Source organism: Canis lupus, chromosome 22 (genome assembly GCF_003254725.2).
Source record: "Canis lupus dingo isolate Sandy chromosome 22, ASM325472v2, whole genome shotgun sequence".
NCBI lineage: Eukaryota > Metazoa > Chordata > Mammalia > Carnivora > Canidae > Canis > Canis lupus.
The window spans coordinates 49,868,602-49,882,039 of record NC_064264.1 but is presented as its reverse complement, the minus strand read 5'-3'; the positions used below and the strand labels follow the sequence as shown (position 1 = coordinate 49,882,039).

Below are 13,438 nucleotides of genomic sequence, written 5' to 3'. Positions count from 1 at the left end.
TCATTCAGTTTGGCTCTGAACAAAACAAAAGTTGAGCACATTCAAAACATCCATTATAATTTTCTTCTTCCCTTTAAGATGGTGAGGCAACATCTGGTGAAAGATTTGGGGTTACATTCTACTCAATAATAATCACAAGGAAGAAAAGTCGAAGGCTCACCAAAAACGGAAAGGGAGAGGGAAGTTGTAAGGCCTTTCCCCCTCCTTTCCTGTGGACAGACATTCTAGGTAAAGCTTCTTTGCCATTGTGAATTAAATTCCAGTTCTAGCATCAAGCGGGACACCCTGATTCTAGTTGTTCATAATGAATGGGGAAATGCACATAGTTATTTTACTGAAGTGTCCAAAGGAGTATAAGCAGTTTCTTTGGAGGGAAGGAACCATATTTTCCAAATTAGTCCAACTCGTAGTTGATGGGCTGACTACCCATTTATCTACATCCATAACGAACTAGTGCTCCTGATGACTAATAATGCTTTCAGGAAGTAGTTAAACACCACTATGTTGTACACTGGTAACACAGAAGATAAAAAAGCAAGAGGAATAGGCAAATGAGGAGAGGGAAGGAAGTCACGGCAGTAATTTGAACAATAAAGTAGAAAGAGTTTCAGTCACAACAGGGTCTCAGTTCAGCCTGAGCAACCCTCCATCTCTATATGGACAAGTCTGATCATTTCTCTGCTAGAGTCATCCCCCCCACACCTCGTAATTAAAATTTCTTAAAGATTTCTCTTCTCTGACCATACCTACTGCATATTACACGTCACTGGGATTACAAAATCTTAAAAATTAACACAAAGCTTTGATAACAATGATAAGGTAGAAGAGAATATTGGAGGGGTGAAAACAGAGATAAAGAACTGATTTTAAGAGCCATGATTTTATTTTATTTTATTATTATTATTTTTAAAGATTTTATTTATTTATTCATGAGAGACACAGAGAGAGAGAGAGGCAGAGACACAGGCAGAGGGAGAAGCTCCGTGCAGGGAGCCCAACGTGGGACCCGATCCGAGGTCTTCAGGATCACACCCTGGGCTGCAGGCGGTGCTAAACCGCTGCGCCACCAGGGCTGCCCAAGAGCCATGATTTTAGGGAGTTGTGATTTTAGAAAGCAGCCTTGTTGCTGACCCTGGCACTATACCAGGCATACAGTAGATGATAATTAAATTTATAAATGTGTAAATAAATGGGTGCGAAAACCAAGTATCTTAAATTAGCTTTGTATAAATTTCCCTTCCTTAACTGTATGACAGTGATAATAATTATTTGTAGAGAATTGGAAGAACAAATAAAATTATACTATTTGCCTACTAACTAATGTGCATATGTTAATCATTCAAATAGAAAACAGTGATACATAGGCAGGAAATTTCTTTTTTTCCTTTTTTTAAAAGATTTTATTTTTTAAAAAAGATTTTATTTATTTATTTGAGAAAGAGAGGTAGAGGGAGGGCAGAAGTAGAGGGAGAAGCAGACTCCCCGCTGAGCAGGGAGCCCAATATTGGGCTCTATCTCAGGACCCCAGTAATCATGACTGAGCCAAAGGCAGATGCTTAACCAACTAAGCCACCCAGGTGCCCCTAAAGATTTTATTTTTAAGTAATCTCTGTACCCAATGTGGGACTCAAACACACAACCTCGAGATCATGAGTTGCACACTCCACTAACTGAGCCAACCAGGTGCCTCATACTCAAAAGAGATTTCTGAGGAAGATGATGTATTCTTAAATATCTTTGGGTGAAATATAAAATTGTCCTGTTGATAGGAAGGGTGAAGGTAATGAAAACCTTTTTTATTACAACACTCTATTTTCATATTTAACTCTACTTTTAAGCTCTCAACATATTTATAGCATCTAAGGTTTATGGATATGTTCCCAGTGATCATGAACTAGCCACAGGTTTTATTTTAAACTCACTTAAAATAGCAAAATTACAAAACAATGACTCATTATCATAATCCTCCTGTGGATATAGCTTAAAATACACAGGAAATCAATTTCTCTCTGAAAAGAGAAAAAAGAAGATAACACCTTTAAAATGCCACATAATGCTGAAATCCTTAAAACAATGTGGTCTGGAAGATGGGAGTTTTTATATATTATATACAGAACAAAGAAAAAAGAAAGAAAAGAAACAACTATATACTCTTAATAAAAGTGAAGCCCCAACAGAATATACTGTTAAAATGCATAGCCATTGGTACTATTCATGCAAGAGTACCTACACTTCCTGTGCTTCAAAATATGTCATCCCAATAGCCTCCAACAGAGGAGCATAGTGACAGTTCTCACTAAAAAACTGAAGTACTGGTTCCTGAAAAGCTAAAGCAATGTGAAACCGCATTGTGGGAAGTCTGTTATTCAGTTTACTCCTTAGCAAGAAAACAAAGAAGTTAGAAGTGCCAGCACAGACCTTTTTTTCTCAGGAGATTTCTCCGTTCTCTTCTCCCTGCACCCCCTCCATCACCCAGTATTGCCACTGTCCATGTCGCCCCACACCCTGTGCATTACAAATGTGCATCCACACTCTCCTGCTAGCACTCCCTCACCTCATAACCTCTATCTTTACATGCGTCTGAATCCTTGTATCACCATCTGAATCCATCACCTATCAGCCTAATCAACAGCGAATGTTTCCATTCTTTTGGTGGAATCACCAGTAAGTTTTATTTCAATGCTTTGAGGCATTCTCCTCCCCTCCCCGGCATCCTTTTTTTGAAAGCAAGCCAGTCCACTGCTAGGCTTTTTATTTAAGAAATTAAAGTCATCTCCAACTTTTTAAAAAAGATTTTATTTATTTACTCATGAGAGACACAGAGAGAGGCAGAGACGCAGGCAGAGAGAGAAGCAGGCTCCCCATCCCAGGACTCCAGGATCATGACCTGAGCCAAAGGCAGATGCTCAACCACTGAGCCACCCAGGTGCCCCAAGTCACCTTCAACTTTTATTTTTTTTAAATAATTTTTAAAAGATTTTATTTATTTATTCCTGACACACACACACACACACACACAGAGGCAGAGACACAGGCAGAGAGAGAAGCAGGCTCCATGCAGGGAACCCGACGTGGGACTTGATACTGGGTCTCCAGGATCAGGCCCTGGGCTGAAGGCGGCACTAAACCGCTGAGCCACCGGGCTGCCTCACCTTCAACTTTTAAAGCAGGCTTTGCTAGCCCTATTTTGACTGTATTAATCCACATAACTTTTCATCCTTGTTTATTTTTCTTATTATGGCGCAACCTGCCAGTATCTGGCCTATACTAACAAAGTACTACAAATCCATGACCCTCCTTCCTGAACCCTGACCAGAGGAGCTTGCTCTGGGGCTCCTGGGGGAGGGGTCCTCTCTCAGGCTCCTAGTTATGGGTTCCATGGTCTTCTCCACTGAGACTCCAGGCTGTAGCCTTTGTACCTTGGCTTCCCTACAGAATCATCTTGGGCTGCTCTGCTGCTCCCTGGGCTCTGGGGCCCATGTGTCGCCATTCCTTCTACAAACTACTGCTCAGAAGCTGCCCTGTCCCCCAGTCCCACCCATCCCTGCATGGGTAGAGAACCACTTTGCCCCTCCTCTTCAACCTAGTATGGCCTGTACTGAGGAAAGACAAAGGGGCAAGTGCTTCAAGTGACAATCCTTGATCCTAACTAACAAAGAGATCAGTGATGTAGCCAACTGCTCTCTGTGCAGACTTGGCTGGTGCTGGGGCTGCCCCCATAGGGCCCATTTGCTGTGCCTCCTGCTTGCCACCAGGCCTGCCACACTGTCCATGCACCTGCAGACTGATGCAGACCAGTTCTACTACATACATTAGTCAAACTGCAAGAGGTAGACCCAGATACTGGATGGAACACATTAAAGCAGGAATGTGACACCTTCACTGCCCAACTAGGAGGTCAGTTTCTTGAATACCTGCTGGTGTAGCTTGAGATCCACAGCTATGGTGACAGGCTCCCAGAAAGATAGCACTCCAGGCCCTGCCACTGTCCAGCCAGGGGCTGGTCTGGCAACAACACTGACAATAGTAACAAAGCACTGATTGGCGCAGGGAGTGGGGTGCAGTGGCATCTAGGGGTCGAGACAGTCATACATGCAAAACACTCAAGTACAAGCTGACAGTGGTCCAGGATGCAGTGCTCTTCTTTCTCCTTTTTTGTAAACTTTTGTAAACAGAAGAAAATTATATGTTGTTAACCGACAGAAATAAAAAGAATAGTTCAATGACTTTGGAGTGTCTAGTCCATGGGCCAATGGCCATCTGCACTTTTCTTTGGTTCCCTCTGGAGGGGAGGGAAGGGCTGGCGATGTATCTTCATGGTTTCTCTTTCCTATCCTATTTATGCACATTTCAAGAGCTCATCAAACTCTGAGGATATTCAGTCAAAACAGACCCATGTATCCAAAGGCAGACATCTTACTGACCAGATGAAACTGTGCTTCAGAGACACATTTACAGTAAGTAACATCAATCAAAGACACTTCCTGTGTCTTTTCCTTAAAGCATAATTGGTTCAAGCAGATGGCTGAAAAAGGAGTCCAATCTAGGGATGCATGGGTGGCTTAGCAGTTTAGCACCTGCCTTCAGCCCAGGGCATGATCCTGGAGTCTCAGGATCGAGTCCCACATCGGGGCCCCTGCATGGAGCCTGCTTCTGCCTATGTCTCTGCCTTTTTCTGTGTGTCCCTCATGAATGAATAAATAAAAATCTTTAAAAAACAAAACAAAAAAAGGAGTCCAATCTAAAAGGCCATTAAAGACAGGCTTAGCAATTGACATATAAGTGGAGGGCCTTTTGGCTAAGATCACACATATATTATCTTCATATAAATGACTGAGTACATTTGCTGGTCACCAGCAATATATAAGGCATACTGACAGCACACAAAAACACACTCTCTCATCTAGGGTTCACATTTTGAAAAGACAAGAAAAATCAGTATGAATCATTTTTTTCGGGCAGCCCGGGTGGCTCAGCAGTTTAGTGCCGCCTTCAGCCCAGGGCCTGATCCTGGAGACCCGGGATCAAGTCCCATGTCAGGCTCCCTGCATGGAGTCTGCTTCTCCCTCTGCCTATGCCTCTTTCTCTCTCTCTCTCTCTCTCTCCCCGTCTCTTGTGAATAAATAAATAAATAAAATCTTTAAAAAAAGTTTTTTTTGAATCATTCTTTTCAGTGCTACTTGTTTCCAATTATTAATGAGTGAGAACACGTAATACAGTCCTTCAACTTGATCTACAAGAAGAAAACAATGAGATGGTCCTTGTCATTATGCTTTTTTCTAGCTCTAATAGCAAAGCACTATTTATGCAGAAAGTTTTCAGCATTCCAAAGCAGAACAAACAACTGTCTTGAATATCTCAAAAAAGCTAAGTTTTTTTTTTAAGATTTTATTAATTTATTCATGATAGACATAGAGAGAGAGAGAGAGAAGCAGAGACACAGGCAGAGGGAGAAGCAGGCTCCATGTCAGGAGCCCAACACAGGACTCAATCCCAGGACTCCAAGATTGTGCCCTGGGCCAAAGGCAGGCGCCAAACCGCTGGGGGACCCAGGGATCCTCAAGCTTCTAGGTTTTAATTAAGTATTGAGAAGGTTCCAATTTATACTGAATGGATTTTGAGGAATTCTCATCATAAAACACATGAAAAGCAGTATAATGGAACCTGCAATATCAATCCTAATATCCTCTGTAAATAAAGGCAATGGTATCATTCCCTGTGATATCTATCATAAGGTTAAAAGGATAATTTTCTTCAGTTTGTATTTATTATACATTAGCTATGGGAGAGAGAACTAGGTCTATGTTTAAGCCCAGATCTCTCACTTGCATTATGTTTCAAAGGAAATAGCTCATTTGCTAGGTGACCTATTTTTGCTACTTACTGGATCCCAGATTTGACCATAAGGAGGTCTGAAGGAGGCTGAAACGTGCTTGTGTTCATCAATTTTTTTCCCACTTGGTTTCTGAAGATGAGGAGTCCAGAGGATCATAGTCCTCCGATTATATGAGAAGACAGTCTGCCCTGTGAGACCTTTATCCAAAAAAGAACCTGCAACCCTGGAAGAAATGTGGTGGAAGGCTTGATTTTGTTGAGAAAGTAAAGGCTGTGACTTCTTTCTTCTCAGCAATTATCATGCTGATTTTGTGTAAAAAAGCAGCATTTAGAGTATTTCCATTGTAGGGAATACCAAAATGTATGCAATTGTGTTTCATATAAAGCAAATGAAGCAGGTATTCCCTGAACCTGAGTCTTTGAGGATTTTCTACAGTGTGAGGTTCCAAATGGACATCTTCACACCATTTTTGGTGGCACAGAGAAAGCATGACTAAGTAACTTTCTGACCCTCAACATGCATGATGGGAATCAGACTGCAAACACTGGATGCCCTGTAGATACCTATTTCTTGGGAATAAGCAGGGGGTGGGGCACTCACAGAGGAGTCACTGTGAGCAAAGCCCTGTGTTGGTTCCTTCACCACAATCGGAGAACTTATTCTCACACTGTCTTGACTTAGTGGCTTTTCCCTTTCAGATAAAAAAAAGTAAGTGACAGCCTTTATCTTTTTCATGACACTACTCTGCCTCCATGGCTCTTTACAGTTTCAAATATGAAAAAATCTACTTGAGCACTTGGCTAGTTCAGTCAGGAGAGCACACAACTCTTGATCTCAGGGTTGTGAGTTCAAGCCCCACACTGGGTGTAGAGATTACATAATGAAATAAATAAACTTTAAAATTTTTTTTTTGAAAGAGACAAAAAGAAAACATCTATCAAGCATGCAACTTTGGTTAGTATTCCAAGAACTATGGTCAGGCCTGAGTAATCTATTCACAGACATGCTTCACAGAGAACATGTTCACTCCCACAGTTAAAGCTGATTATCAAAAACTAAATACTTAGAGGTTTCCACAATTTATAATAATCACTGTAGAAATGAGTTAAAAACCAATTATATTGACAATGATAACAATGCTGCTGTAATTCTATGAGCCTAGCATAAAGTAGGAGTTTAATAATTAGTATTCGATGAATGAATGAATAAGTTCAGCTTTGGTGTTTAATCTGGAAACAATACCAAAAGAGAATCTATGAGAAATCTAATATCTTATTCATTTTAAACTAATAATTTAAAAAACTCTTATGATTGGCTATTAAATCTTTAGCAGGACAGTAGTAATTGTCATAAGATGTACTTTAAAATTAATTCTAAAATCTTGCCTTAACTTGCCTTAATAAAAACACATCTGATGTATGAATTCATGAAAATAAATACAACTACCTCACTTTAGCTGAAAACAAATGTTTTAACTGGAAGCAAAGAGATTCTATCTGCACACACATCTAAAACTATCTTCTTAAAACTATTAACCTGTTGCCTTCATGCGCATGTGCGGTGACTGAATTATCAGAACAGAAAGCAGCAGCCCTAAGAGAGCCGATCTAGTGCGTCCAGTGAGTAAACCCACAAACAAAAAGGGATTTACACACCATCACAATGGCCCCTGGGAGCCGTTCCAGTCCATCAGAACCCAAATCCAACTTTTCAATGACACCTAAATATACAGACACCTAACAGACCTTGCATTTGCAATAAAGTAAACACGATACACCCTTTCGAAATCAGCTTATAAAAAATACAATAGGTATGTGCTTGAGTTTTTTTTAACTAAGTGCTTGAAATATACCCTAATTTGCTACTAGGTCAAAACAACCGAAAGAGTTAACAATATTCAACCCTGGGTTTCTGCAGCATAGTGCTAAATGACCCTTCATATCTCCGATGGCCTCTCAACAAACAAAGTTGGTAAATAAGAGAAAACAAATGACAATAGAATCCAATTTCCTACCTGATCCTGACCATCGCGGGGGCCAATCTGCAACTCCCCCCACAGCAGCCTCAGTGAAAGCACACAGTGGTAGGACTTACTTGTCCCTTTCTTGCTTTTGTTTCCTTTGAGAGCCATCCCTGAAACTTACCCAAGCTGTGCGTTTCTGAGTTAAGAGGCAGATCCAGTACCTTTAAAAAAGTTAACCGTGATAAATCACCATCTTCCTTACTGTTGAGTCTTTTTCCTTCTTTTACCAAGATTTCTTTCCACCAACCTGAGAGTAGAAACTTCCCTACGCTAAGATCTCAGATAATGGTCATGTTTAAAGACCAGCCCTGCTTGTCAAAGATTAGAGAGCTGTCTGGAGCATACACTCCTCTTCACCATCGCCAAGTAGGCCCGATAAATGCTAATACTCAGCATGACGCATCAAGAACTTTAAGCCTCAGCAATGGCTAAGCAGAAAGTATCACAAATTTACTGAAATTATCTGTGGCACAAAAGAAAAGAGAAGGAATTAATCAAAGTCTCTCTCTTAATGCAATGCTTGATTGAACTACCCCAATCCCTTTTTAAATAGGATACTGGTGGCAAGTGACCCTGATGGCATGCCCTAGTGAGATACACAAGGAACACTTGTTCCATTTTTTTCTTTTATGACCTCATTAAGGAGGATTTTGAAGATTGTTCCTGAATATGAGAACAAAGTGTCTTAAGACATCTCTAGCTTTTTATGTCTTTAGCCTTTTACTGCTGGGATGGACTTTGGGTCTGTGTTTATAACAGTATACACACTCATGCTCATACTTACCTCCCCCATAAAACAACAATCAAGCAAGGTGACTTGGGGGAAAATAGCCAAAGTTGCAAACCTCTAAATGCAGAGATGTGGTACTTTCTCACACTGGAAAGTTCTGCCAAGACCAACTTGTGATCCACTCTTTTTTTCCTTCACTCTGAGTTTAGCTACCATTAATTAGCTCTGGCGGCTGTTTCAAGGCTCTTATCAAGGGAGGGCGCAGACTGCCAAATCTGCTAGTGTGAAAATACTCCACCGACAGGAACATTTTTCTGTTTGTTGATTCCATGCTTTGATTTAATATGGAAGATTATATTTCATAATCAGAAACAAACAAACAGATTTATAACCGAAGACATGAAAGGCAAACAGGGAAAAAGCAAGCCAAAGGCTGAGACTAAATGTAGTATTTTTATTGACTTCTTAGAAACCAAATAACCTGGCATATTAGTGTGTGCATTCTGCAACAGACATTCAGCCCCATTGTACTACTTAGAAGAGAATAAAAAGAAACCCTACTGTTTGAAACCCAGCGGAACATCCCCACAACAGGGCACAACTGTTCCCTCATGCATGAATGGGAAGGAGATGAAAGAAAAGATGGACTTCTGAGGTACAGCAAAAAACAAAGACAACAAAAGTGCTGATCATGAGGGAATGACACAACTCATTGCAGCAAAAAGGATGAGAGAAAGGAGCTTAGACAATGGTGAGGACAGCTAAGTGACACATAGGAGAATTGAAAAATCTACAGAAGTGTCTTTTCTCTCCACCCTTGATGAAAAACAATTAAATGTTGGTACATCTGTCATAAAAAAAAAAAAAAAAAGATCACTGAAACCTGTTACCATCATTATGTGCGGTAAACTTAACTACCCAAACTGTAACTCTCCAATTAAACCTTGCCACCTCTGTTTCTTACCCTTGCTAAAAGGGAAAGTTTAATTTCCATGACACTTTATAACATGTGAATATGCTATAACAAATTATAAAGCTCTAGGAGTACTTAAATGTATGAATACATGTATACAAAGGTTTAAAACACTCTATGTAAAAGATTGGCTTCAGGAAATTTGTTTATAAACTCAGCTTTTGTTTATAAAATATTTTCCTCTTGACTCACATTGTAATTATAGACATATTTGCTCTAAGTTTTGGATTGGCTTTCATCTAGTAGCAGCTCCAAACATTTTGGCTTTCAGTTTCTTTGCTCTCAAACCCCACTGCCAAGAAGATATTGTTACACTTATTATGAGTGAAGGAAGTTCATGATTTAATGCTACTTTTAGGTGAATGCAGTCATTTATACATGATGGGAATAATTACCTTTTGATGTTTCTGTTTTTCTTAAACAGAGGTACACCTGTCCACACTTCACTAATGTTGAGCCCTGCTAATGAAGTGTTCAGTGAGAAAATCCCATCAACCAAATGTATTAAAAAACCACCATATGAAATCCCCACTAGATGTTTATTGCTCCGGAAGTCCACCAGCCTGGGAAAGCCACACTGTTTTAAAGTGCACTCCTGAATGTGTTTCCTTGCTGGATAGTGTGCAGCCCCTCACAAAATCCTTAAAAAAGCAGTTATTGACTCTGTCAGAATGCCTGATTAATGGATAAACGCTGTAATTGATTAGCAGAGAAGTGTGAATTAAAACAGGGCATGGCATCAATAACCAGCTTCTAACAAAGGTGGCTGACATAAGAAGGAAAACAAGAGCCCACAGCTATAGCTCATCAAAAGCACGCTTTTCTTAAAACAGTGGAGAGAAGGGGAACTAAACTGGCCCAGCGTCCTGTTCTCTGCAATTCTTCAATCTCTCCTCTTGGTAAGCATGCAGTGCAGTATGGGGCCACAGCGAAGGATAGCAAACGATATGAGCACTCATTCCTCAGCCCACTTTCCCTCCATCTTTGGATATCAACTAGTAGAAGGCAGTTAAATGTTCCCATTGTTCCAGAACTTACAGAAAAAACACATAAGAAGTCCTATTCTCTTCTTCATTTTGTTTACGGGGAACTTACATCCTCATAGAAAAGTAAATTCTAAAAAAAAGGAAAAGGGGTAGCCCGGGTGGCTCAGCGGTTTAGCGCCGCCTTTAGCCCAGGGTGTGATCCTGGAGACCTGGGATCGAGTCCCACGTTAGGCTCCCTGCAGGGAGCCTGCTTCTCCCTCTGCCTGTGTCTCTGCCCCTCTCTGTGTCTCTCATGAATAAATAAATAAAATTTAAAAACATAAAATAAAAAATAAAAAATAAATTTAAAAAGAAGAAAAAAAGGTAAATTCCACTTATTCCAATGCCCCTGGAGAGACAGGGGTTGTTACTCACTGGAACATTGCTTACATTTGCTTCCAGAGGTGAGAAACTCATCCATTCATTCATTTATCCAGTCAGTCAGTCAATCAGTCATCAAACATCTGGTACAGACTAGTTACTCTTCTGGGCTGAGGAGTACAAAGATGAATAGGTTTATGGCAAGCTGAGTTGATGCAGAACCCACTCCCACTTAAAATACAGAGATATATTGGATAATATAAAGCAAAAAAAAAAAAATATATATATATGTGTGTTTTTAAGGTTAAATGTATAGCTGAGATTGAAAGAAAAAGTAAAGGGAAATCTTCAAGTGCTGAAAGAGCAGGAATTCCAGGGCTGGAACTCCTGGAACTGACGTTGTAGCCACAGAGGGATATCAGTCCTGGCACAAGGATTAGGGGCAGTGCAGGCATTAAGTTTATACCACCTGGATGTTACACATAAAGAAATTAAAATTAACTTGAATTCAAGACCCTGAAACAACTAAGTCTTGGTGTATAGTAGAAAAAATGCAAAGCAGTGCTGCAAGAATATATCCACAGTCCAGGGCACTTGGACTCCTGGAGATAAAAACACCCCTGCTGAAGATGAGCTTAAAATAGAGAGTTCCAATTATGTGAAGAAATAAGCCACCAGGTGGGACAGTAAGCAAGTACAATGCAAGGGTAACTAGGTACCTGGGAACTAGAAATAGGTGAAAACCTAAGGAGGAATCTGAAATATATGTTTGAAGTTATTAAAGTGATCCAAGAAGGAATAGTAACTATTAAAAAAAAAAAGGGACAGTACTGAAAATAAAAATCTGAAAGAGAATCAAATAGCATTTGATTTCCTTTAAGGAAAAAATAGAGTCATGAAATTAATAAGCACAACAGTAGTTTTTGCTTCTCTTATCAGATAGTAAGCTATAGGATGGATAAAAGGAAATCATACAGAATATGGCACAGACAGGTAGGTGACAGAAATCATGAAGATAGATAAAAATTGAATACTACTAAAAAACAGGAGTGGCTTAAAAATGCAAAAAGAAAAAAAGAAAAGTCATGAAGATAGGAAACAAAAAGGGCAAAATGAGTATATCTAAGAGAGAATAGAATGAGGATTCATGACTTCTATTTTTCAGAACTGAAATGTTTAAGTTTTCAGAATGAAGAAGCAGTCATGACCTAAACACAAATCAACACTAAAACATATGGCAGTGAACCTATAGAATACCTAAATAAGAAAACCACAACAAAACAAAAACAAAAATCCAGAAAAGACTAAATACTCATGAAGAAAAAACATGTTTTGTTGTACAATATACTGTTCCCCAGTAGCAAAAAACCCCAAATAATGGAAAAATATTTTCGAAGTATTAAAGGAGAATAACTTTTTGTCTTGAATTCAACTAAGCTATCATTCAAGATAGGGGTAAAATAAATACATTTTTCAGACAAACATAGAGTAAAAGAAGTTACAACTCTCATACTTTCTCTGAGCAAACAAAGTAACCAGAAATATATTTCATAATACACGAGGCCGAGTCTAGAAGAAGGGAGTGGGATCCAAGAAACAATGATGAGCCAAGAGGTTGCAAATAGGTAACTAAATCTAAAAGAGCCTTTTAGAACAGCAGCAGCAATAATAATGTCATCTCACTTGAAACAAAGGACTAAGAAAACAAAATAAAACAAGAAAATAAGTAGTAGGCTCTGATAATGTATTAGAGGACATGAAAGACTAGGGGTATATATCAAAGCTAAAATATTTTAGAACAAAAAAAATATTTTAGAACACTTTGTTCAGAAGGAGAATAGAGATTTATCAGTTAACTTTAGATTTTGTTAAATCAAATATACATATTAAAATTATAAAAGTAATCGCCAAAAGAAAAAACTAGAATATGTAATTTGTAAATCAACATAAACAAAATCGAAGGAATAAAGCTAAGTAAATCCAATTAAAAGCAGAAAATGAAGGAAAATAAAGCAAAGACAATGGTACATTAAAAAAGTGAAAAAAAAAAAAAAAAGAAAGCTGCTGGCTGGCTCAGTTGGTGAAGCATACTGCTCTTGATCCCAGGGTTGGGATCTCCTCAACTTGGGTGTAGAGATTATTTAAAGATAAAATCTTTTTTTCAAAAAAGGCAGCAAAAATAAATTTCTGTAAGTAAACACAACAAATGTAAACACATTAAATATCCCTGTTAAAAGAAAATAAACGCTAAGAAAAACAAAAATTAATCAATTAAATACTGTTTAAAAGAGATACATTAAAACATAAGGCTGAAAGTTAAAAAATTTATATATGATGATAAGGATGGTCAGGGGACACTGCCCTGTTCCGGTCATGATATGCCTGGCATAGATTAGGTTCTTTCTTGATAGTCATTGCTGAATTAATGACTGAATTTTTTAAAAATTTTATTTATTTATTCATGAGAGACAGTGAGAGAGGCAGAGACAAAAGCAAAGGGAGAAGCAGGCTCCCTGCAGGGAGATCCCCC

The 13,438-nt window shown here is 39.0% G+C and overlaps 1 protein-coding gene across 9 annotated transcripts in view; it reads right to left on the bottom strand.

Annotated features, from left to right (window-relative positions):
* CLYBL (citramalyl-CoA lyase) overlaps positions 1–13,438 on the bottom strand; it is a 283,074-nt gene that overhangs the window by 165,486 nt on the left and 104,150 nt on the right. The window contains exon 2 of one of the 9 annotated variants that reach the window (XM_035704422.2): positions 10,978–11,078. The exons of 6 other annotated variants lie outside the window; for them this stretch is intronic. In XM_035704422.2, the coding sequence (XP_035560315.1) occupies positions 10,978–10,979 (2 nt within the window). In that variant the 5' untranslated portion in view covers positions 10,980–11,078. Of the gene's footprint in view, positions 1–5,884; positions 6,022–7,850; positions 8,404–10,977; positions 11,079–13,438 lie in introns of those variants that run through there. 2 more of the 9 variants (XM_025441107.3, XM_035704420.2) reach the window with 2 other exon arrangements.